The 25,551-nt window shown below is 33.9% G+C and overlaps 7 protein-coding genes across 7 annotated transcripts; 4 read left to right on the top strand and 3 right to left on the bottom strand.

Moving 5' to 3' along the window:
* Positions 1 to 5: 5 nt before the first annotated feature.
* Positions 6 to 1,106, top strand: PPL_05955 (uncharacterized protein; the record flags this gene model as incomplete). Its single annotated transcript, XM_020576825.1, has 3 exons — positions 6 to 412; positions 470 to 810; positions 1,072 to 1,106. 3 exons carry the CDS (start codon positions 6 to 8, stop codon positions 1,104 to 1,106), a joined length of 783 nt encoding a protein of 260 aa, XP_020433237.1.
* A 286-nt stretch (positions 1,107 to 1,392) lies between these two features.
* Positions 1,393 to 3,501, bottom strand: PPL_05956 (uncharacterized protein; the record flags this gene model as incomplete). Its single annotated transcript, XM_020576826.1, has 6 exons — positions 1,393 to 1,678; positions 1,753 to 1,950; positions 2,047 to 2,229; positions 2,338 to 3,004; positions 3,082 to 3,153; positions 3,252 to 3,501. 6 exons carry the CDS (start codon positions 3,499 to 3,501, stop codon positions 1,393 to 1,395), a joined length of 1,656 nt encoding a protein of 551 aa, XP_020433238.1.
* A 665-nt stretch (positions 3,502 to 4,166) lies between these two features.
* Positions 4,167 to 9,687, top strand: PPL_05957 (ubiquitin-specific protease 48-like protein; the record flags this gene model as incomplete). The annotated part of the gene is made up of 14 exons (XM_020576827.1): positions 4,167 to 4,344; positions 4,453 to 5,350; positions 5,479 to 5,602; positions 5,681 to 6,297; positions 6,384 to 6,494; positions 6,581 to 6,818; positions 6,897 to 7,481; positions 7,652 to 8,090; positions 8,149 to 8,373; positions 8,400 to 8,487; positions 8,964 to 8,985; positions 9,205 to 9,426; positions 9,543 to 9,620; positions 9,667 to 9,687. 14 exons carry the CDS (start codon positions 4,167 to 4,169, stop codon positions 9,685 to 9,687), a joined length of 3,846 nt encoding a protein of 1,281 aa, XP_020433239.1.
* Positions 9,688 to 10,033: 346 nt separating this feature from the next.
* On the bottom strand, positions 10,034 to 14,861 carry sf3b1 (HEAT repeat-containing protein; the record flags this gene model as incomplete). The annotated part of the gene is made up of 6 exons (XM_020576828.1): positions 10,034 to 10,771; positions 10,860 to 11,050; positions 11,110 to 11,285; positions 11,351 to 11,532; positions 11,769 to 14,052; positions 14,311 to 14,861. 6 exons carry the CDS (start codon positions 14,859 to 14,861, stop codon positions 10,034 to 10,036), a joined length of 4,122 nt encoding a protein of 1,373 aa, XP_020433240.1.
* Positions 14,862 to 15,197: 336 nt separating this feature from the next.
* PPL_05959 (uncharacterized protein) lies at positions 15,198 to 17,796 on the top strand (the record flags this gene model as incomplete). Its single annotated transcript, XM_020576829.1, has 3 exons — positions 15,198 to 15,768; positions 15,884 to 16,312; positions 16,382 to 17,796. 3 exons carry the CDS (start codon positions 15,198 to 15,200, stop codon positions 17,794 to 17,796), a joined length of 2,415 nt encoding a protein of 804 aa, XP_020433241.1.
* A 629-nt stretch (positions 17,797 to 18,425) lies between these two features.
* On the top strand, positions 18,426 to 22,532 carry PPL_05960 (uncharacterized protein; the record flags this gene model as incomplete). Its single annotated transcript, XM_020576830.1, has 3 exons — positions 18,426 to 18,497; positions 18,624 to 19,088; positions 19,155 to 22,532. The coding sequence occupies 3 exons, from the start codon at positions 18,426 to 18,428 to the stop codon at positions 22,530 to 22,532; spliced, it is 3,915 nt and encodes a 1,304-aa protein (XP_020433242.1).
* Positions 22,533 to 22,681: 149 nt separating this feature from the next.
* Positions 22,682 to 25,203, bottom strand: gxcO (RhoGEF domain-containing protein; the record flags this gene model as incomplete). Its single annotated transcript, XM_020576831.1, has 7 exons — positions 22,682 to 22,861; positions 22,923 to 23,164; positions 23,241 to 23,541; positions 23,613 to 23,807; positions 23,878 to 24,039; positions 24,133 to 24,315; positions 24,394 to 25,203. 7 exons carry the CDS (start codon positions 25,201 to 25,203, stop codon positions 22,682 to 22,684), a joined length of 2,073 nt encoding a protein of 690 aa, XP_020433243.1.
* Between the last annotated feature and the right edge of the window lie 348 nt (positions 25,204 to 25,551).

Here is a 25,551-nt window from a genome sequence, read left to right on the forward strand (position 1 = left end):
ATAATATGAATAGAATGAATAATAATATGAATAGAATGAAGACTGATATAAATAATAGTTTAACAGCAATAAATAACTTACAGAATAATATAACAACAGTACATAATGATATGAGGACAACAGCGAACAATACCAAGGCAAATTTTAATATTTTAAATAATAACTTAGAAACAACCCATACAAACCACCATCAAACTGCATTATCTCTCCATTTCAACCATCGCAACGTAAAAATAAGAAAAGATAACTGGGATAATAATCAAAATATACAAATGGGATTGCACAAAACAGTGGAAGGACTTGGCATTCATCCTTGGTATAAAGATGGCTATGAACAAAACAATTTTGGACCTGCAAATATAGGAAGTGTACCAGTAGGAATAGATGATCAAGATCTTTTTAACAACCGAAAGTAAGTAATCACATAGATTAATTTCAGTATTTGATTGCATTTTAACATAATCATAAGTCTCTCTGAGTTGGAAATTTCTCAATTGTCACATTGGTACAACGAAACATTTAATATAAATGAAAATGACAATAGAGTACAAATGAATGAAAAATTCAGAAAATGGTTAACAGCAGTCAATTTTACTCCACTTCATCCACCTGTACATATTCAAAAACTTGTAGCACAAGTTAACCATGCTAATCAAGACCTTCCAGCTCCCAATGCTCTTCCACCTTTACTAGCCATTCCTGCCATTCCAGCTATTCCACCCACAGCTATTCTAGCTATTCCAGATATTCCACCCACTCCAGCCATTCCAACCTTTCCAGCTTTCAAAGTTCTTCCTCTCCAGGCACCAGGTAATCATTGACAGAAACCAAATTTATTTTTTTTTTAAACAAAAAAAATGAAATGTTGAAAATTAAAAATTAACTTTGTTTAATACTGTATTATTTTATAAATATAATGAGTGAAGTTCTTGTTGTGTTTTATTTAAATATTTAAATTATATAGTTTTTTTTTATGATCAACATTTTTTTTTCTTTTAACTTTGTCGATTGGTGATAGGAAGGTGGGGGTTCAAGTTGGACCGGTGGTGAATCAATCTCAATTTTTTAAAGGTCCAACTCATCATGTCTTCAAGTCTTCTCTTTGACTTGGTGGTGGCATTGTTCCAATTCAAGTAATTCTAAATGGAAAATGAAGTCAAACTTAATAATTCATTTTAATCATGACATTCAAATGATACAAATAAAAAATAATGATGATGTTGAATCTTCAAAGAGTTCCAAAGGAGTAAGGAGAAAAAAAAAGTTACCACTCCGATACCATAAACACAAGGATATGAAAGCTATGATGCAACTCAACAAAGGTCGGGTGTTTGACAAACGCTGAAATAGAGATTTAAGATTTCTATAATATTTATTGGTTTTTTTTTATTATTATTTTTTTTTGAGAACAGCAGCATCTATTTTAATATCTATATAAATAGCTGGTACACTGTATTGCTCTTGAATGTACTTTGAAATACGATCGGTATCGTTTCCTTGTATCTTTACCATTTGTGAGGTTTTCGAGAATGGTGCTAGAGTTGTGCTTGCTGCAAATGCTTTCATACCATCCTTTGCCAACTCCTTCGGTGATATCGAAAATGTTTCCAAACCCGTAACCTCTATAACAAATTTGTTTGATATCTTTCTAGAGTGTATTTCTATTTGTTTAAATGGTCTATATAATAAAAATTAGCTTACGGTAGCAGTAATTATTGATGATTACATAGATCGAAAAAAAAAACTACTTACAAATATTTAATATCATTCTGTACATTTATAATCTCCATGAATCTTGGTGATAGATGCTGTTTGATTTGATTGAAGAATTGATTCTTTCCAATGGAAGTACCGCCCGATTGCTTTACCATTGGTGCACACACTTCATCCAAAACAAAAGTTGAACTCTTTGCATCGATCACTTCCTTTACATATTCCATTGCTAGATTTCTAATTTCATTATAACTATAATATCTGTGATTTTTATAAAAGTTAAACATTCATTAATATTATTGTATTATTGATACATTTGATAAGTTATAATACTTTTTATAAGGTAACTCTTTAAGTTTTGCATAATCAACGATAGATTTAGGCAGTGGAAATACATCTTGAACCGATTTCAAAGGAATAGAATCAGAGTCATATGTACCATAGGTTGCTTCTTTGTTCTCTTCCTCTAGTTGTTGTTTATCACCAACGATATTACCGAGTTCAAATGATTTATATCTGTATAATTGTGTTGGTTATTAGTGGATAGGATTATCTAAAACAACGAATGGATAACTACTACTTACTCTTGATTTGATCTATTGATTTTCGATATCATAATGTTACCGGGTGAAGGTTCGTTTGAATCGATCAACTTTTTTCTTTTTCATGGCATCGATCAACTTTGATACCTTCTTGTAGGACGACTTGTTTACGTTGATCTCATGTGTATCGGCAGGTGCATAGTACAACATATATTTGTTAAAGAATGTTTTCAAAGGCAGAGGTAACTCTGAATCGATAACACCAAACTTTATAGCACCCATAAAACTAATATGTACAATACTATCCATTTCCTCTTTCGTAACAGCAACAATACTATCACCATTTGTAGAAGTAGTTGTTGTAGTTGTAGTACTATCTTCACTTGTATCCATTGTATCGTTATCATCATCTTCATTGTTATTATTATTAGTTGTTGTAGTTGTTGTTTCATTCAAAGTTAAATCATTCATTGATTGTGTAGTTAATTCTGTTGCAGCAACAGATTCACTCTCTTGTTGCTGAATGATTGTGAAATCTATTTCTTTTGTTCCATATTCCCATAGTGCATCGTTTATGTAATGAATGATTGACAATGCTTTGCCATTTACCTGTGCTCTATCCATTTGAGTATGTGGTAGTACATAGCCAACTGCAACAGGTGACAACGATCCATTCAACACAATAGAAACAACAGTACCAACAGTATCAGGGAAATCTTCTAAATTAACAATACCTGCAAACATCAAATCTGTAACAAAAACAAACAATAATATATCCAATTAGTCAAACTATAATAATACAAACTTGAATATAACTAATACATACCTGCACCATTGGCAATATAATTGAATACGGGTGGATGTATTATAATTCTAGGTAACATTGTTGGTATTTTCGCTAATGTATAAACTATAGTGTGTTTTTAAAAGATGATTAAAGTAATTACTGTTAAAATGAATACTAAAATTAACATTAGAAATATGATTGCAACTTACTTGTTGGATAGAGTACACCTTGATATTCAAATACAAGAGGATCACCAACTTGACAATAGAGTTGAACTGGTTGGTTTTGAAGTTTGACTAGACCTAGATCTCTCTTGTTCTGAATGACTTGATCCAATTGCTCGATGCTTACATTTGGTCTATAGGTTTGAACGAGTTTCTCTTTCAACTTTTTCTTATCTGAACCTCTGACCAACGACTGACTACCGACTTGAAATGTTTTCTTGAATAAATTCTTCATTTTTCTCAAGATCTTGATTTATATAAATATATATATATATGATGTCTAGATGATGAAATTTCACAATTTAAAAATAAAGTTGTTTGAACCTAAAATTTAATTAATTTATGGATGTTGTATAATGCATGAACACGAAACTGAAAAAACAGAGGGAAAAAAATGAGATAATTTTTTTAAGATTGAATGTTGGTTGATTTATCTGATTTATCATATGAAAAGTAAGAACCAGTATTCTAAATATGATCATTGAATCTGTACACTTTTGATATACTAATACAGAACTAAGTCTGTCACATTCCTTTTTTTTTATTTGTAAAATAAATGTCTATGAAAAATCAATATTATTTTAAATAACTTATTTAATGATATTTACATGTTATGTTTTTTTATATTAACATTTTTTTGTTTTACCTATTCTATTCAAGTAGTCATGACAATTCAAAAGAAAGATCTTATATATAATTTTATTCAGTTCAATTCCAATTAATGTCAAAATTCTTATTTATTTATGATTGTTGTTGTTCATAAAATTAATTTAATTTAATTTAAAATTGAAACAATTTATAAGAAATAACCAGTTGCTGAAATATTTCAACATTATCATATTCGTTATTTGTTATTTATTATCATATCATCATAAATATACAACACATTATAATATAATAATGAGTAGTAATAATAATAATAATATAAATAATAATAAAAGAAAGAAAGAATTTATAAATAATGTTAATTCAATCGAGAGCGATGTTATCTCTTCTTTGAGAGATGGATCGATTACAGATGATTCTATATCGGAGCTGTTACAGATTGCATTCAATTTAAATGGTGAATGTGAAAAGAGTAAGTAGTAAATCTTTATAACATTGTTTGATTGTGTAATGTTAATCAATTGATTGATTGATTGGTTCTAATTAATAATGACTATAATATAAACAACAAAAACAATAGGAAGACCAACAAGTAATTGTAGTGATATACCTGATTGCTTTCATAATTTAGGTCAAGCATGGTTGGCAATGAGTGAGGAGGAAGATGAAGAATACGTTGCAGAGACTATCTTAAAGTATCATCAGACCGATATCATTAGAAACACCGTTAGAGATTGCAATAAAACACCTGCTGGCTTTCGTAATCTTGGTGCCACTTGTTATATGAACAGTGTATTACAAGTGTTATTCATGAACTCTCAATTCAGATACAATCTACTCTCCATAGGTCATCATTTATTCGACAATAAAAACAACAATAACAACAATAACAACAACACCGTAACAAGCACAACAACAACTACAATATCGACCAAAACAGCATCATCACCATCAACAACATCAACAACTAATACAACTACTACTTCCAATGTTACCAATAACAACAACAACAATAACAATAGTAATAATAGTAATAACAAACATGTCGATGAGAATGAAGGATATAATAGTAGTAATAATAGCAAGAGTAGTAGTAATGGTAAAGTGGTGAACGACGATGAGAAAGAAATGGAAATAGATAATCATAAAGATACTGTGATGAATGATTGTCAATCAGATTTAGATACTAGTAGTATTTCAAATAGTAAAGATAGTGATAATAGTAATGATAATAACGATAACGAAGATAGTAATGAAGACTGTAATAATAATCTTAATAATAGTAACTGTAGTATAGAGTTAAATAAGAGTATAGAGATAATAGAACCAAAAGCACCGAACGATACTGTACATAATTTCATGTTTCAATTGATATTTCTATTCTACAATTTGTTGTACTCCAGTAAAAAGACATTGGATCCAACGCCACTGGTCAATTGTTTACAAATTCCAAGTGATCTTCAGCAAGATCCACAAGAGTAAGTTCACTATTAATAATATTATTAATCAATATTGATTACACATTCAAATCATAAACATAAACTAATATAATTTAATTATTGATTTTTAGGTTCTTTAATTTATTTATTGGATTATTACAGAATAGAATTGGTAATCAAATCATTGATCAACTCTATAAAGGAACCTACTATTATGTTACGAAATGTTTGGGATGTAACAATAAATCACGTATCTCAAGTGTATTCTATGATATTTCTGTAAAGACTGAGGTATGTGAATTGTATTTGATTTGATTTTCGTTGGAAGTTTGATAAGATTACTAACGGTTTGTTATTATTTTTCAATAGAAAATGAAAACAATTATAGAATCACTTAATGATTATATATCAAAGGAGAAGTTAACATTCACATGTAAATATTGTAATAATGTGTCGGAACACGAACGATCAACACAATTCTCTGCAGATTCACTGCCACTCAATTTCAATTTGCATTTGGTTCGATATGTATTCGATAAGGAAACCATCATGAGAAAGAAACTTCACGATCCAATTTCATTCCCACTCGAATTAGATATGGCACCTTTATTAGAGGAGAAAGATAATGACAATGAAAATGAAAGTGATAAATATAACGACTCTCTTATGGCTGATGAACATCCAAATGTGAAATCAAATGGTACCACTAGTAAAGTAAACAATAAAGAGAAAGTGAAAGTGAAAGAGAATAAGAAGAAGACAAAGAATAATAAGAATAATAATCATCCAGATCATATTAATAGTGAGACTGACAATGAGAGTACAGAGGAGGAGTGTGACATTCCTAAAGACAAGACAATGACTGATGTCAAACCAGAGAGTAGTAGTAGTACTAGTGATACTCAATATGAACTCACTGCTATTTTAATGCATAAAGGTATTGGTGTAACTAGTGGACATTATATAGCACATATCAAGAATGAAATGTAAATATTATTATGATTGTTATACTTGTTATTATTTTAACAAACCAACTAACCAACTAATCTTTCATTATTAATAATAATAATAGCACTGGAAAGTGGTGGGAATTCGATGATCAGAATATTAGAGAGTTATCCAATGAACAAATTGGTAAAGATCAATTGGGTGAAAAGAGAAAAGCAAAAGAATTGAAAGAAGGGTAATGTATTATTATTTTATTTTATTGTGTGGTTTTTTTAACTTTTATATTAATTAATTAATAATAATAATATTGTATTTATATAGAGTAATATCATCACAATCAGCATATATGATTATCTACTCAAAGAAGAATAGAGAGGTTTATAAAGATGCACCAAAGTTTAACAATGAATCGATCATCGAAGAGTTCAAGAATGAGGAGCAATCATTCAAGACAAAAGCCGATGAATTCAGATCTACTCTGAATCAAGCAATTCAAGTGTGGAGAGAACGAAAGAAATTCTGTTTATCACAATTGGATACAATTAAAGTTGGTGAATCTGTATGTATTAATTAATTAGTTTGTTTGTTTGTTTATTATTAGCTATATGTATTAATTAATTATTATTATTATTTATAGTCAAAAGGATATTATTGGATAAATACAGATTGGCTTTTAAATTTTATGAAAGGTATTGAGAGTGGACCGATCGATAACTCTTTGCTGTTGTGTGAACATCTTTTGTTGGATCCCAAGAAGTTGCCGTTGATGAAGCGAGTCAGTAAGACATTCTGGGACAGTGTTTACGATAAGTATCGGGGATCGCCTGTACTCGATCAAGACAGCTTCTGTAGGGATTGTCTGTGTAGTCTGTTCAGTTCCACCAAAGACAAGGTCGATGAGTCAACGCTGAAGGAATCGATCATCGCCAAAGAGAAATCCGTAAAGAACCGAACGGAAGGCTGCTTTATTTCCAATCAATGGTATAAAGATTGGATTAAGAAGACATGCAATATGGAACTACTCAAAGCAAAGAGTGCCACCGAGGATATCGAGTGTGAACACGGTAATCTCTCTATCTACTCACAGGATAGAAAGACTATCTCAAAAGAGACCTGGGATTTTATACAACCGCTGAGTCCAACCTCCATTGAGATACCATCGACCACCGAAGAATGTCAGAAATGTCAGGATGAATATGAAGAGAGAAATAAGATTTCCAATGTAATTAAAAAGGAAAAGACAAAACTGTAAGCATTGATAATTATTAATGATAAAAAGACATAACTTATTAACTATCATTTACACTCAACAGGAAGGAATTATATAATATTATTAAACAATCTAAATATAAATCGAAATTTGAAACGGGAGAGTGGTATTTGATATCAAAGGATTGGAGTGACGCTTGGTTTAGATATATCAATGAGGAGGAGAAGTCAGAGAGACCATCGAAGATTCAGAATCAGTTATTAAAGTGTGAGCATGGCTCGTTGATCTACGATATGTCGGACCTTTCAAAGTTGCGATTTGACTTGGAGCAAGGACAGCCACAACAACCGCCAAGAGCAATCATTCCATTCATAGTGGTATCAGCTTCTGTTTGGGAGGCTGTCGTCTCTGTCTATGGCGCCGAAGATGACTCCAGCATCAAGCTGACCAACTCGAAACTGAGCATACCACACTGCATGGAGTGTCATGACAACAACTATCGACAGTTCCTCGAGAAACAATTTCAATTCGAGAAGGAATCCATCTACATTCACTCGATCAGAAATGATCAAGATGAAAAAGATGAAAAGTTTTATATATTCCCATCAAAAGTTAGAAGATGTATGTATTGTTAATAATAGATTTTATTTAATAACTTAATAACAATTATTATTTTTAGTATATAAAAGAATTGAAGTTTCACCGGTTGATAGTACCTATACAGTTGAACAATTGAAGTTGTTGATTTGCTCAATCACTTTGACACCGACTTTCCAACAAAAACTGTACATTAACAATGGCACTCATTTGCAAAAGGATTCAAATACACTGGCATCCTATAAAATTACACCAAATCAAGTCATTGTCATGAAAGAAACCAAAGAGCTCGATGGATTCTTTTTAGGTAACTATTTATTTCAAATATTTTAGTTAGTTTCATTTCACTAATTTCTGAAAACATTATAAAGAGAATGAATCAGAATCAGGATTTAAAGGTACCATTTTATTGGATTAAGTAGTAATTTTTTGTATAAGTCGATTCATATTATTAAGAATTAAAAATAATAAATCTTGATTGTTTTAAATAGAATGATTGTATTTTTAAGAATACTAGTTTATTAATTTTGATGTTAAATTAATGGCGGACATTGTGCAGAACATTGGCTGGGATCTCCAAAACCGATCCAATAATATATCATTTGGTCAATAAAATTCACCTGGATTTGTTGAATTACAAAAAAAATTGGCAAGCACACATTTTCAGAATACAAAAATTGTAAAAATTAAAAATTAGTGGGTTAATATGATCAGAGTGGTTTTTTTATTGCATTCGATTTTTGGTTACAAGCAAGATCGCCAGTTTTGTTTTGTAGGAAAAAAAAACTGTAGATGTTCAATCTTCGGCGATAGAGGACAATAAAAATGCTTTTGTGGTTCAAAAAAAAAAAAATAAAAAAATGGTATTTTTTATTCAACCGTTTTCTTATCAATCAGTTGTTTGAAGTTCAATATTAAAGTATATTTTATTTAATTTTTTATTTTATTTTTGAAATTTAAAACAGTTTCCTGATGCAAACCAACAACAAAAACTCTATAAATATCCATTCATCAATATTATATCCATTCATCAATTTTATATCCATTCATCAATATTTTATCCAATTTTATATCTATTCATAATTATATATCTCCTCTATATATCCATCAAACTTATCCATCTAATATCTTCCATCAGATCTATCAAATGAGTGTCTCTTGCTCTTACTTCTGTGTTAAAATCAACAATGCTACCTTCTACATTGCTGACAATGAAGAGGATAAGGTAGAAACTCAGGGATTAGTAACACTGTATGCCACCAGAGAAGGATCTCAAAGAGTAATCTATACAGTTATCGATATTGAGAATGGAAATCTAGTTACCAAGATCAGTACTCTCAGTAGAAGAGTTGAATTTGAAGTATGATAAAAGATCTACCATAAATATATATTAATGCTAACCCTTCTCAGTTTGAATCTAGGGAAATTCCACACAAAATAACTAAAACCCCACTACTTTCTACTCTTATAAGAAAGTTTATGAGCGATTTGGAATCAAATCTTGTGAAAAAAGGAACTTCAAAAAATACAAAGATTAATGAAACTATTGCTGAAGTAACTCTTGAAGATAAAAAAAAAATGGAATTTTATCTTGAAATAGAGGGAAGTCGCAGCCCATTAATTGTGAATAACAATAATTCACCTAATACTCCATTGGATAAAACTAAAATAGAAAGAAAAGAGTAATGGATCCCGTTGCACAAAAAAACCTAGACCCATCATAAGATTTTTTAATAAATAATTTCCTTATGATCACAAACTCGCCATTATAACGACTCTTTTTTTAACTTGTTATTATTAATTAATGGTAGAATAATTAAAGAATATTAGCTAATTTTTTTTGCTGAGTACTCAATTGGTTGGACAGTTATTTCGTCACCTCTACTTTGTTGGCTGCCATTTACACTGAAAGTTTCTGTGTGCCCAATCCATAATAATATTTTATTTTAAAAATATAAAATTATCTTTTATTTTGCTTGCTTCTTTTTCGCCAACTCACTAAAGATTGCTTGAATGTCTTGTTTGGTGATTACTTCACTTGATTGTTGTTTGGAGGCAAATAGCGCCGACAATTTATCTTTCATGGCAGAGTAGCCTTGTAGGAGTGTATCTTGTTGTGGTGCGGGAATGACCTTCTTGAATACAGTGTCCATCTCTGTGAATAGGTTAGGTGGTGTTTTATCTTCTTTCTTTGATTTCTCTCCATCGTCGTCGTCATCAGACTCACTTGGCTTATCGAATATAAACATACACTTCTGAGTTTCATAGTGTTTCATACATTCTCCACATCTACACAACATATTTCTCCAACCATCTTTACAAAACAAATCACAATTCAATCCTTTCAATTGCTTATTCCATTTACAAACTACTATTTCTTCTTTCTTTACATTTTCATCATTATTATCATTATTATTTGTAGTAGTTGTTGTTGTTGTTGATACTGTGATAACATCAACTATTTCATCATCTTTTTTATGTTTCTTAATGTTGTTGTTGTTGTGTTCTTCATCTTTACCATCTACTTTTCTCTTCAAATTTCCATTTTCTTTATCTTTCTCTTTATCATCTTTATCTTTTTCTGTATGATCTTTATGATCATCTGTATTTGCAAACAATCTTATGTTTGGATAGTTTACTAAAAATTGATTCTTTAATATACAATCTCCACAGATAAAGTCTGACATTTCATCTAAATCTGGTATCTAAAATATATAATTAAAATGTTAACAAACACTTTTGTCTTCTCAATATAGTTCATTCATTGTTGTTGTTGAATAAATGTATAAATACCTCTATATTTGAATTCAATTTAATACAAGTCTCATGAAACCATTCATAACAAAACAGACATTGCACCATATCCTCCTCGAAATTGTAGGTCATCTTACAGTAGCAGTATTTTCCACTAAAGTTCTGATTGTATTGATTCTCTGTATTGTCATCTGCACCAACCTTATTGTTTTGAAGTATACATTTAGTTGCTAGCAAAATCAACATATTAATATATCTATTTTTGTTGTTGATATTAATTATTACATACATCCAGCTTTCTTTGTACCACAATCACATCTAAATGCACGCTTCTTGAATAACTCTATGATATCGTGATCCAAATGACATTGCATTGAACATCCAAAACAAAATCCAAATGTACCTGGACAATCTTTACATGCATAAACAGGTTGTGTAATATATCCTTTATCAAATGTGCATTTACTAAAGATTGAATATAATTAATATTATTATGAAACTAATTTAATTATTATTAATTAATACTATACTCTTCATCACCCCAATTCTGTTTATATTGATCAACAGCTTCTTCATATAGCTCTTTTTGTGCGTCAACATGATCATTCAAAGCATCTTGAATTGAAATAATCTCATCATCTTCTCTTTTCTTTCTTTTGCTAATCTGTTGCTTCTTATCACTATCTTTTTTATCTTTAGTAGTATCACTCATCTTTTTTTACACAAATATTTACAAATAAATAAAATTATAAAATTAGTAATTTTGAACAATGAAAAATGAATTTGTAAATTAAAAGATTGGAACTTCAAATTTGAAAGATCAAAGATAAGAATAGATTTTAATTAAGTGATTGAAATTATAAAATACAGATATTAAGATTGATTGATTGCTTGATTGATTGATTTTTTAAAATGTTAATTTTATTTTTATTTATATTTTTAAATTACATAGTCAAGTTCATATCTTGTGTAGGTGTTTGGACCGTCGTCGGCAGCTCTTGGGTATGCGGGGATCATTGCATCCTGTGAACTGATGTATAGCATGTTGTAGACTTTCCAATAGATGTCACGTACTTTTCTAGCGGGATGGAATAGACCTTGAAGTGTATATTGTAGGATGATGGTTGGTCCGAGTGCGGTTCTGAGACCTTCCACAGACTCGAGGAATGCGTTGATGACGTGTGGCGATGTCTCAAAGATGTTTGGCCAAACATAGTTGAGTAGATGTATCAATGCATCTTCACAGCCGAGACCGTGCACACCGAGTGACATGTGTTTGACGGCGGAACAAGCCGTCTGTCTATGTACAGGATCACGATCCATCAGGGCGTCCTCTAGGAGCGGCGTCACCGCGTAGATATAGTCTTTACCCATCTCCCCAATATACTCAAACAAAAACGACAATGATTTTAGTACACCGTTCTGAACGTTCAGTTCCGGTATACGGTACTCGTTCATCAGTCCCGGTAGTACGGTGTAAGGTGCGCAAGTCTCTGCGACAATAGCAATGGCGATGGTTGTACACACACGATTCTGACGGTCTTGAACCTTGAGATTGTTGAGCAGTGTTCCCAGAACTTCTTGCGGTCCAATCGCTTTGGCAATGTAACCAAATGTATTTACAGTGGCACGACGAATTCCCTTCTTGTGTGCCTTGAGCATGTCGAGCAGCTCGAAGCAGATACGCATCCACTCACGCTCCAAAACAAAGTCGGCACCACGATCGGCAATACGACCGACCAAATCGATGCAATTCTCTTGTACCTTCTCGTGACGATTCTTTAGGATCGGTGTGAGACGTGGCAGCAAGTCTTTGATGGGTGGCGTCATCTTGGTCATACCGATGACATTGACGATCGACTTTAACGCGCCGAGAATCGAACCCAGCACCTCTGGATACTCCTCACCCAGATACTCGTAGAGAATCTGACCGAGATGAGACATAAGCTGTTCCTCGCCACACAGTTGCATGACGACGGCGATACGCGAAATCAAGTCGGCTGCCTGTTGACGTACTTTTGCCGACTTGTTGTTGAGACGCCACTTGATGGTACCGGCGATCTGTGTGAGATACGGCTTGACACGAACACCAAGCGACAGTACAATAGTACCGAATCCCTGAAGCATAATCAGTGTTTCGTCGGTACTCTGCTCCTGGAATGCATAGAGAACACCATCGATCAACTGCTCCTCAAGTCGTGGATTGATGTCTGATGCTCCCAGTGACGAGATGATCTTCTCTATCGCTTCCATTACCATCTTACGATATGGTTCCGACTCGTCTTTGAGATCGTCAACGATCTTGGCGATAACCTCTGCACCACCGACCTTGTTGGCAATCTCCACGGTTGTCTCGACCAGTTGCTTGTGATTACGACGATCGGCCATTCTTCTAACCCAGAACTGTTTGAAAAACTCTGGTACCACTTCATCACGGATGTACTGCGCTTCGACACCCTCCGTTCCAACACACTGCTTGACCACCTTGAGAATGATCTTCTTCATCTCATCTTCGTTGGTCTTGAACTCACGAACCAGAATTGTCATGACCTCCTTGGTGTAGTAGGAAGCGTAACGTGCATCCATCAGTGGAATGATATAACCGATCGCCTTGAGGAACGCTGCCAAACCTTTGTCACGATACTGTCTGATACCATACCAGAGTGGTTTGAGCACAGAGTCAAACGATTCGATACCATAGGGTGTAGCGGCTTCTGCCAGTGCGGCAATAGCGAGCGCAGTGATAGTTCTTACCTTGGGTTGATCGTCGTTCAATCCATGCTCTACAATCTCAACCATAGACTTCAAATGCGGCAGAATTGCACAACCCATCAAGATGGCAATCTGCTGAATAATCTTGATACCGGTGTGACGCGCTTGCCACGACTTTTTACTCTTGCAAACTGCTCTCAAGAAGGGAAGCAGCGAAGGAATACCAAGTGCGGATGCAACCACAGCGAATGCACGAGCCGTAGTATTTCTAATGTCTTCCTCGGGCGAATCGATATCGGGACGCATTGTTGCGGTCATCGATGCCAAACCAGCTGCCTTTGAAAGATTGGAGATAATCTCACGCGCTTCGACACGCGCATAATAGTTCTGATCGATCAGGTATGGTTCGATCACAGAGAGAATCTTTCTCACGAATGGACGCACCAAGTCGTCGAGCTTATAGAGAACACGATCGATAACCTTGACGAGCAAATGACGCTCTTGATCCTCCAGACTCTGACTGGTAAACAACGGGAGAATCTGATTGAAGAGTGGCGCCGGTCCAAACTCACGCGCCTTGTCTGTCAGCTGACGAAGCGCCTGCTTTCTCATTGGCGGCGTTCCATTCTTGATACGCAGCAACAACTTCATGATCTTTCGCTCTTTCGCTTCCTCCGGTGACAGTGTCTCCTCTTCATCCTCGTTCAACAGCTTCTCAAAGTAGATCTTGTCCTCTGGCTTCATGGGAAGACCGCCCGGAGTCTGGTCGACGCCATACTCGCCAGCGCCACCAGATACACGCGGTTGGTCTTCAGGAATGAAGAATCCACCGCTCGTTCCGGCGACACCGACCGGCGTCGACATCAACTTTCGCGCCGGTGTCATTATCGGCACGTAGCCGGCGGGTGGCGCCAATATCTCGTAGCCATCGCTTGGTAGCTGTGCATTGAGTTCCTCCTCTGTCCACGGTCTGTTACGATCGTCGATCTCTCGCTCAATCTTTAGAGCAACCGACGAAGAACCTGCACTGCCCGGAAGCGGTGTCATCATCGACATTCCACCGAGCGGAGTGACACCGCCGCCAAGCGGAGTGATACCACCAACGCCTGCCATTCCGATTCTCGGTGTCTGAGCACCCATCTGTTGAACCGGTGTTTCATCCCATCTCGATCTTCGCTTTGGTGTCTCTGCAACGACGCTACTCGCCATCTTCTGGGGTGTTTCATCCCATCTGTTTCTTCTCGGAGTGGCACCGACCGCTCCCAATCCACTCTTATTCGTCGGTTCATCCCATTCCGATATTTCTTTTTTATCTGTTTCAACTGTCATATTATAAACAAAACAAAACAAAACAAAACAAAACAAAACAAATTATAATTTTTATTTATATATATATATATATAATTAGTTTTAATGTTTGTTAAATTAATAATTCTATCTATCTATCTATCTAATGATTAATCAATATAATACATACCCATTATATAATAAACATTTAATATAATATAATATAATGTAACTGTTAAAAATATGATAATGAAATAGGTTGAACTTTTGAAATTCTCAATATTACGAAAAATTAAAATTTTATTGTATTGTTGATTTTTCAAAAAACAAATTAAAATCAAGACATTATTATTGTTGTTCAAATGCTAATTATGTATAATGAATATAGATTCACAAGTTGATAATAATAATAACAATATTAATAACAATAGTAGTAGTGATATTATTTTTGATACTGATTATAGCAATGATACTGTAACATCAAAAACTACAACAACAACAACAACGACAAACAATGATGATGATATTATTTTAGATACTGATAATTTTGATAATAACAATAATAATATTAAAGATAATAATAATGATAGTAACACAAGTAATATAAGTAATAATAGTAAAATAGATTTAGATAATAACAATAATAATAATAATATAAAAGATTATGATATAGAGGAAGATGATATATTTATTGAAACTAAAAATGTTGTAAATAATAATAATAATAATAGTAATAATAATAATAATAATAATAATAATAGTAATTATAAAGATTATCAATCGACTATATCATCTTTATCAAATAAAAAACAACCTTTACAATCATCGTCATCATTATCAACAACAACAACAACAACATCATATTCATCAATAGAGAATAGTAATCTATTCAAACCATTCACCGCTTGGTTCGCCAAAGATATTACATCTGATATTAAATTAATGTGGAGTGAGTTATTCATAAAGATGTTGTTGATTGATTGAATATTTATATTTATACTATTCTATTTATTTTCAAATAACATTATTATTATTATTATTATTATTATTATTATTATTATTAGAACAATACGGTGGAACTACACATTCTACATATTCCACTGCATACTTTTGGTTTGTTGATGATCCTTTTCAGGTTGATTCGTTCAAGGTTATTACATCGTCCGATGGCGAATATGTATTTGCAATCGATGTCAAGTGGATTCATCATTGTCTGCACGATAACACACTACACGAATGCACTGCTTTTGTGATTGATCGCGACAAAGTGCTGTCGGAACGCCACAGATATCAAGCGAACCTCGAGTTGGAGAAACTGAAAGAGCGAGAACTCAACCTCCACTCGGTGGACGACGATCACTACCACGATGTCGATGGAGTCGATGCCACCTCGTCCTACGACTTCTTCTCATCCGACATATTCTCATTCACTCCACTCTCACTCTCTTCATCGTCACTCTCCTCACTCAAAGCTAAATACATAACACCAAAGAGTATGTCTCTAATACAACTATATTTGTAGTAGTTATACTAACATCTTATTACTATCTTACTATATATAGTTCACAATGTAGAGAATATAATTAGTATGGAAATAGATGAGTTTTCAAATAGTAGATACAAAGTGAAGATGCCTTCGAGCAATCAATATGAAACGATTTCGTCGTCATCGCTTCAACTTACAGCTCCGCTATCTCATATGTCCAATATCGATGTTAATATGGATGAATTGAAGACCACCGCTGGAAGAAACTATGATGATGAAATAGGTATTGGATTAACAAGAGATTATTTAGAAAATGAAAATGATAATAATGATAATAATAATAACAATAATAGTAGTAGTAGTATAAGTAGAAATAATAATGATAATAACAATGATGATGATGATAATAATAATAGTAATACACTAGTTGAAACACCGACTTTAAATTGGTCACAACAGGAACGTGAAGATGTTGATTTCGATAAGATGCCTGCAACTTCCAGCAGTCAAACCAGCTCACTATCACAGTCAACTGCAATGACTGTATTTTCAACAACTCCAACAACTCCAACAACTCCAACAACAACTCCAATAAAGAAGACTCCATGTGTATTCGATGAAGTGGATGACGACGAAATGTTCACAACTGGCGGCGATGGTAGTCCACCACCACCTCTTTTCGATAGTGAAGAAACAACAACTAATAATAATAATAATACGGTTACAACGACAACAACAACAACAACAACAAGTTCTCCTTCAAAATTCAATAGAAATGATATTAATTTAGATGACTATGAAGATGAAGTCGATGAAATAGTTATAATACCAACTCTACCACAACCAACAACTACGACAACTACAACTACAGCAAGTTCCAATCGAGGTACTTTATCATCAGCACCATCATCAAAATCAGTGCAACACAAACAACCAGCATTACAACAGCAACAGCAACACCACTATCCTAGATTGAATATGCAGAATATTCCTACACGGACAACAACAACAACAACAACAAAGTCGAACAATCCAATATCTACTTTCGAAGACGAAGACGATCCAATTTCACAAGATACTTTTGATGTATCCAAATTTGAACCTACAAGAATTAGTAAAGTATCAACTTCATCAGCAACATCAACATCAACATCTACAACACCAACAAAAAGCTATAACAAAAACAACCAACAACCTCACCAACCAAGTAATAATAACAATAATGATTTAGATGGTCCGCTATCACCAGCGAAACCAGTTTTCAAGAGTATTACTGATGACTTTAGTCTTGTGAGTGTGAAACCGAAACCCAAACAACAATCACCACCAACACCAGCTTCACCAAGTAAAACATCATCACCCTCAACAACAAAACTGAAACAAACAACAATAGAAGCTACGACTGCTCCACAGTGGCCACCACCAAACCGAGCCAAAAAACCTCTTGCCAAATCACAGCAACCACCTGAAATTATAGATCTAGACGATTAGTGGCACTAATCTTTGCATGATGATGTAAAATGATCGCTCTCTAAAAAATTGCTAAATATATCAGTGAAAGTAGTGAACAACAAAACGTCATCATCAAACAATGTTGGTAATAAAATGTTTTTTTTTTTTTTTCGTACTAGTACTGGTCGTAACTGACCTACATAACTCTTTTACCAACGACAAACAACACTGTTTTGTTTCATTTCATTTTATTTTGTATTTTTTTTTTTTGATTTTGCAAACTTTTTTTTGAATCCCTGTTTTAAGAAAATCGAGTACCATTAACCCAAAAAAATGTTTTTTCCACCTTTTTACATTTCTTTTTAATTGTTTTTATTGATATTTTTAATATCTCTTTTTTTTTTCAATTTTTTATTTAATTAAATTTTTAAGCTTAAATCATCAATAAAATATCATCAACCCAAAAAATTAAATCAAACCTGTAGTTATCTACGTCATCCATTTCCATTCATTAATTAACAAAAAAAAAAATAATAATAATCATAAAATAAAGAAAGAAAGTAGAACTAAAAAAAAAAGAATATTATTCATTACACATTCAAAACAATATTATCAATCATCTTTTTCCTCAATATTGTTTTTCATTAGTATATCGTATATAGTTTAGTATGTCTAATAGTGGAACCAGTAATGGTAACTCTCAGAAACCACACCTAGAGGGTTGGCTAGACAAACAAGGAGTAAGTGTTTGTTGTTTTGTGTTTTTTTCCCACTAGTTTTTATTTTTTGATCTTTTGGTCATTCATTGATTCCCACAAAATGTTAAGATGTTAAATCTAATTCTTCAATAATAATAATAATATTAGGATAAAGGATTGATTAAAGGATGGAAAACAAGATTCTTTTCATTGTCACCGAATGCATCGGATCTACATTACTATGAGAATCAACCGGCACCGGTATCGAGTGGATCGCAATCGAATATCAGTGTTATCGGATCGAATTCACTGGGATCGATCGATATTAAGCAGGTAACCTCTACGAAAATACATGATCCTGCAACCTATATGTTCTCGATTGACGTTCCATCGAGATCGTATGTACTGCGTGCCAAGAATGAACGTGAGATGCAATATTGGATACAAGGTGTTGCCAACGTCATCCAATACCATCAGAAACTACGAGAGAATCGTAACTCACTCAACGCTGTAACCCTCCTAGAGAATACAATCACTCAGAAGGATTTGGAAATGAATAAACTCAAAGACATCATAGATGTTCAAAAGAGAAATATAAAACAATTGACACTTCGTCAACAGAAAGATGAATTGGTAAATGATTATAACTAATAGATTTGGGTGGTTTGAGAAACAAACTAACTAACATGTTATATTTAGGAAATTCAAACGTTAACTGAAAGATTGGATAATTCAAAACAAGAGTTGGAAAAGAAGGAGATCACTATTGGTTCGGTGAGAAGAGAATCGATGATTGCAAATACAGAGGAGTTGAACAAGTTGGCGTTGGAAATCAGTACGTTGAGATCGAAGGAACAGGGATCGGTTCAGGAGAAGGATGAACAAATCAAACGGCTGGAACAGACGATCGTCGATTACAAGCTGGAGATGCAAACAGAGTTGATGAAGAAAGCACAGGAGTTGAAGGAGATCGAGTTGAAGATGGAGACTGCAGAGAAGCAAAAAGCGAATGAGTTGGAACTGGTGGAGCAACGTCATCAACTGAATTTGCAACAAGCGAAACTTGTAGAGTCGCGACTACAAGAGGATATCGATGATCGTGATCACGAGATTGAACGTCTCACCAAAGAACGACTGGAAAAGACAGTGTCGCTGCGTGACGATATCGAGCGTGAGCGACAAGAGTCACAGAATGCAATCGCTTCACTGCAAGAGAAGTATCAATCCACTATCAATCAGCTGCAACAACAGATTACAGAGTCGAACAACCAGATTGCTCAGCTTGGACAGCAAAGCGCAGAGAGCAGCGCTCAACTAGAGTTGAAGATATCCGATTTGACAGAGCAGTTGAATGCAAAGAAACAATCTTTAGAGTCACTTGAGAAGCAGTATTCCGAGAGTCAAGATCAACTTCAAACCAAGAGTCAGTCGGTTGAGTCGTTGGAGAAGGAATTGGAGTCGACAAAGAATGTAGTTTCAGAGATGAAGGAGCAGTTGTCATCGAATCAAGATGATCTACAAGCAAAGTTGGTTACATTGACTGAAGAGTTGGAGAGTAAGAAACAATCGTTGGATTCAGTCGGCCAGGAATTAGAGTCTGCCAAACAATCTTTAGAGGAACTGGAGCAACAGTTACAAGAGGAAAAGAATACTGTACAATCACTAAATGAACAACTTGCTTTGGAGAAACAGCAACTTCAACAACAACTAGATGATGTAAATAGAACTTTGACTAATAAGACAGATGAAATAGAACAGTTGAAATCAGAGAATAGCGAGCTCAGAATCGGGGCTAACAAAGTTGGAGAGTTGACAGAGCAACTTACTGTGTTGCAGTCTGAGAAGGACAAAGATGCTCAGGGTTTGGCAAAGAAGCTAGAGGAGTTGGCGTCACTACAGAGCCAACTATCAGAGTTGTCCAATGAGCAACGTGATTCAGCATCGAAAGCAAAGGAGTTTGAACAACTCTCGAGAGAGTTGGGACAACAAGTCAAAGATAGAGATGCGGATATCGAGCAGTTGAATTTGTCGCTCGGTGCATTGAATCAGCGATTGGTGGATAGCAGCCAAGCGATACAAGAGGTAAAGTCAGAGTTGGAGTCAAAGAAGCGAGAGATCTCCGATTTGGAGAGATCCGTTGCTGAGAAGCAACAGGCTGTCAATCATTTGAATGATCTCGTTCAAAAGAGTGGAGAAACCAACGAGGCGATTGCACTGTTGGGTTCGACTGTGAGTCAACTCACCGTGAGCAAGGAGGAAGATTCCAGTCGTATGAGCGAGTTGAAAGCAGCACTTCAAGAGAAACAAGAGGATATCGATCAACTCAAAGAGGAACTGGCCGAGAAGGACGAAAAGATCGAGGAGCTAAGAGAATCCGTAAGTGATATTGCGTCGGATTCCAAAAAGATGATCGATGCCAAAGATGAAGAGTTGAATGTTGCCAAACAACAGTTGGAAGAACAATCCAATGTTTTGTCAAAGAAGGAGGGTGTCATTAGACATTTGGAGGATGTAGAGATGCCACAACTCAAGGAGAAGTTGGAAGCACTCCAGAAGGCGGTGGACACTCAGAGCGACAGTGGTAAAGAGAATATCAGTCAGTTGGATAGCCATATTGAAGATTTAAAAGAAAAGTTAACAGAGTCTGATTCGCTGTTGAAAGAGAAGGACGATGAGATTGCAAGAGTAAGACAAGAGTTGGAGCAACAAAGAACAGCTAGTTTGGAACAACAACAACAACATCTTCAACTTTTACAGTTGCTACAACAACAGAGTAGTAGTGCTAGTCAAGCAGAAGATTTGTTGTTGTCCACTAATAAGCTTAATCAAGAGTTAGAGGAAAGAGATAGTAAGATTAGTGAGTTGGAGAATCAAGTTCTTTCGTTGAGTGATGAAAACAACACCATTAAAGAGTCAGAAGCAACTCTAAGCAAGGAGCGAGATGAATTACAACAACAGCTATTACAACTCAAACAAGAGGCAAGTTTGAACAGCGATGATAGTGAACAGCAACAACAAGTCGTATCAGAACTAAAGGAATCATGTGAAAACAAAGAGAAAGAGTTGGCAGAGTTAAGAGGATTGTTGGAGCAAATAAAGACTGAAAGTGAGTCAGCTATCAAAGAAAGACAGTTGGCACAAGAAGAAGTACAATCATTGTTGATCAAAATCGAAGAGCTGGAGACAACCAACAGTCACAAGGAGTTGGAGATATCAGATTTACAAGAGAAGTGTCAACAACTGACCGATGAACACTCTAGAATGCAATTGGATTCCGTAGAGGCAAACAATACTATGGAGTCAAAGATGATTGAAATGGACGAGTTGAACGCTGCACTCATCAAAGAGTTGAAATCGCTCAAAGACGAAGCAAAGACATCGCTGTACTCGCTCGACGATGTCAAGAGTCGTGTCAATGCAATGGATACAACCATTAAAGCACTGACCGAAGAGAAGGAACGATTATCCAGAGAGAACGGACAACTAAAGGATAGTATTGGCAAGGAGTTCTCAACACTCGTTACCTCGGGTGACGAACATGCCACCGAGAGATTGAAACAAATCATCAGCATGTCAAATTCAATCGATGACATTGCTCATCAACTCGAAGAAGCAGAGAGCAGTGATAGATATCAAAAGGAGAATGAACAGCTGCTTGCCGAGTTGAATGCCGTCAAGCAGGAGCGTGAGGATTTGTTGAAACAAAAGTCATATCTCTCACAGGTATTGGAGGACAAGGAAGATCAATTGGTAATCATTCGTGTCGGTAAGGAAGACGGTGAAAAGAAGTTCAAACAACTGCATGCCAATTTCTTGGAGTTGCAGCTCGATATGGACAAATCACAGATTGAACTCAGAGATATGCGAATGAAATACGACTCTGAGAATCTCATTCGTTTGAAGGAACTCTACTTCCTGACGGTTGCCAGAAGTATAAAACTCCAAATTGCCAACTTGGGTTGGGAGTGTAATCTTAACATCTATGACCTCTACGAAACCGCTATCAACACACCGAAACTTTCATTTGAAGAATGGCCTATGTGGATAACAAAACAATTCGAATCAAATAAAATATAAATTTTTAAAATAAATTCCAAGTCCATTTGTTGTTGTTATTTCTTTAAAGATCTTCAAATGAAGAATGAATATAATATAAATATAAATTTTATTTTTTTAGTTATTTCCAAAATTTAATTTGTATAACTTGTAAATTTGTTAATAATTGATTATTGTGATGCGTTTGTTGGAACATCGGATTCAAGTGAATTTAATAAAAATGAAGAACTTCTCCTGACATTCAAGGTTTTATGAGGACTAAGGAATGATCTAGTTCTTTCCTTTAATTTTCCAACTACACTCTTTCTCTTCTTTGGAGTAAATATTTGTGTTTGCATTTGGTTTAGTTCCTAAATTAATTATAAAAGTAAGTAAAATGTTGATAATTTGAATAAAATAATAAACACTTACCTCCAAAGCTTTTTGAGCCATTGGGTATTTAATGACAACCTCTGGATCAAATACATTCCAACCCTCTTCATCGCTACCTTCTAAACGTATCTTCTTACGTCGCTCCTGTAGTTCGACGTCATCTTTAATCAATAGCTCGATTGCTTCATTACATTCCTTTACAAATTGTTCCTTTAATTCTCTGCTTGCAGCATTGAAAAAGTAGGTACCAGAATTATGATGTATTGAAAACTTTAGTGGTACTGTGTGTATTTCGGTAACAATTATTAGTTAATGTTAATTAATCCAGATTATTAACGTGTTTATCTGTTAACTTACACTGTGGATATTCTTTAAATATGGTTGTTGCAAGTGTTGCTTTTAGTAAAGCAGTTTGTTTCGTTGTTATTTGTTGCGATGGAACACCAATAACAAACAAATCGTTAAATAAATACAGATTGCAATCACTTGGAATCAATTTCTGATTCTTTTTCTTTTTGGTTCCGCTTGAGTAGTCTTCCTCGTCGGTGTCGTCATCGTTGTTAACATAGTGGTCGTTAATTTGTGAGATATTTTTACAGGGTAACAATTGGAACTCTGACGATTCCTTTACTAATCTACGATGAATTTCATCCAAGAACTAGAGATTAATAAAAATATTATAATATTAGTTATTTATAAATACTTTATAATAAAAACATCTTTACATACACCAATGGAATCATCGAATTTCAAACGAATGTTTGTTACTAATTGTGTCTTTTCAGAATCTCTAATACGTTCATTAATCGATTCCGTTAGTTTCTTTGTCATGGACATTGCATTTTGTAAGTGTACATAATCTGGATGTAATGGATTGGTGTATTGTAATATTGCATCAATCAGTAGAGTGTATCTAGGAATTCTCTGTTTAATATGTTGAATAAAACAATTACTAATTAGTATTAAATTAATAATAATATTTTTTTATAAATACCTGACATGGCATAATTAATAATGATTTCAAATTTAAAGTGATCAATGATTTATCATCAATGAATTTCTTTATCTTTTTACACTTTGCCAACCATTGATCCAAGTTATGTAATGATCTGTACCAATTGACATAATATTCTTTGTAAATTTCCAATGTTGGAATCTTTATTAAAATAAAGTAGTATAATATTAAATTTCAAGTTAGAAAATAAATAAAATAAAATAATAATCTTAATAATAAAAATAATAGACTTACAAATTTAAATAAAACATCTGAAAGCACTGTATCATTTGTTAGTGAACTGTTGATTCTACTTGAGAGTAGTGCCAATACATTCTTGTTGGCATCTCTAATGACTTCGATATTCGAGAAGATAGATACAATAAATTTAACTTCTTCAGGAGCAGAGTAATCACGTCTAAGTGGTAATAAATAAATCTAGAAATAATTAAAGAAATAATTAATTTAAATTAGGAGAAAATAAATAATATATAAAATATAAATTTGATACTTTACATCTACAATTGTATTTAAATGATTGAGATAGGTATTCTCAGAGGTTAATAACTCTTTGATTGCCTCCAATCTCTTTTTAACTTGCTCTGGAACGGTAGGGGTTGGTTCAGGTTTTCTCTCGGTTTTCATCTCCAACTCTGACTTTTGTCTGGAAAGGAAAATAGTGAGGTCACGCTTACTGGCTTGTTTGGAGATGGCTGCCGATCTTCTTTCCTCACGACATCTTTCATTGAGGTCGGAAGTCTCAATCTTTACAGACCTTCTAACCATTTGTTTGCTGTGTCTGTTGGCAGCTGATGACATCTGTGGAGTTGGTGGTGCCAGTGTTGTTGACGTTGTAGTTTGAGATCTCGAGACTGTTTCGAAAACATTTGAGTAACGCTTTGTATAGGCTAGAGGTGGAGGTGGTCCCATCAAAGTTGATGATGATGAAGATAGTGATGATGGTGGAGGCATTATCATGGACGATGACAATGACAATGATGATGATGATGCCGACGATAAAGTCAAACTTGAACCACTCGCACCACCATTTTCAAGACCACCACCTGAGGACATGGAAATTGGTTGAAGTGGCATAAGAAATGTGTGGTTGGTAGGGGCGATTGTTGACTCACTGTGATTATTCAAACTGAATGGAATTGGTAGTGAGGCCGTCGAACTGTTGGCCGAGGTCTGTGGTGGTGACATGGCCATCGGTGAAAGTGGCTTCGATGGCGAAAGTGTCTGTTGTTGTTGAATACTTAGATTAACATTATTTAAATTCTCTTTATTTTGATTTAAAAAATAAAGATGATTTGAATCTATCATTTTATTAATAAATTATATATAAATAGATTTTATTTGAATAATATCTAAATAAATAATTGATTATAAATATTTCTTTCTTTTTTTTTCAGTAAGTAATATTATTATTATTTAGTTAATTATTTAAGTATTACTACTACTTCTGGATATTTATAATTTTAATGCTGTTTATATTTAAAATTTTAATCTTATTATTCTACTCTTTGTTTAAATGGTCAACTATTATTGTATCCAATAACCAAACCATTTAAATCAATAATAATAATAAACAACAGCAAATATAAATAAATAAATAATATTGGTGAACAAAAATACAATTATATTTTTATCATTCAAGATCGATCAGATTTT

The sequence above is a fragment of the Heterostelium album genome, assembly GCF_000004825.1.
Source record: "Heterostelium album PN500 unplaced genomic scaffold PPL_contig13, whole genome shotgun sequence".
Classification (NCBI taxonomy): Eukaryota; Evosea; class Eumycetozoa; order Acytosteliales; family Acytosteliaceae; genus Heterostelium; species Heterostelium album.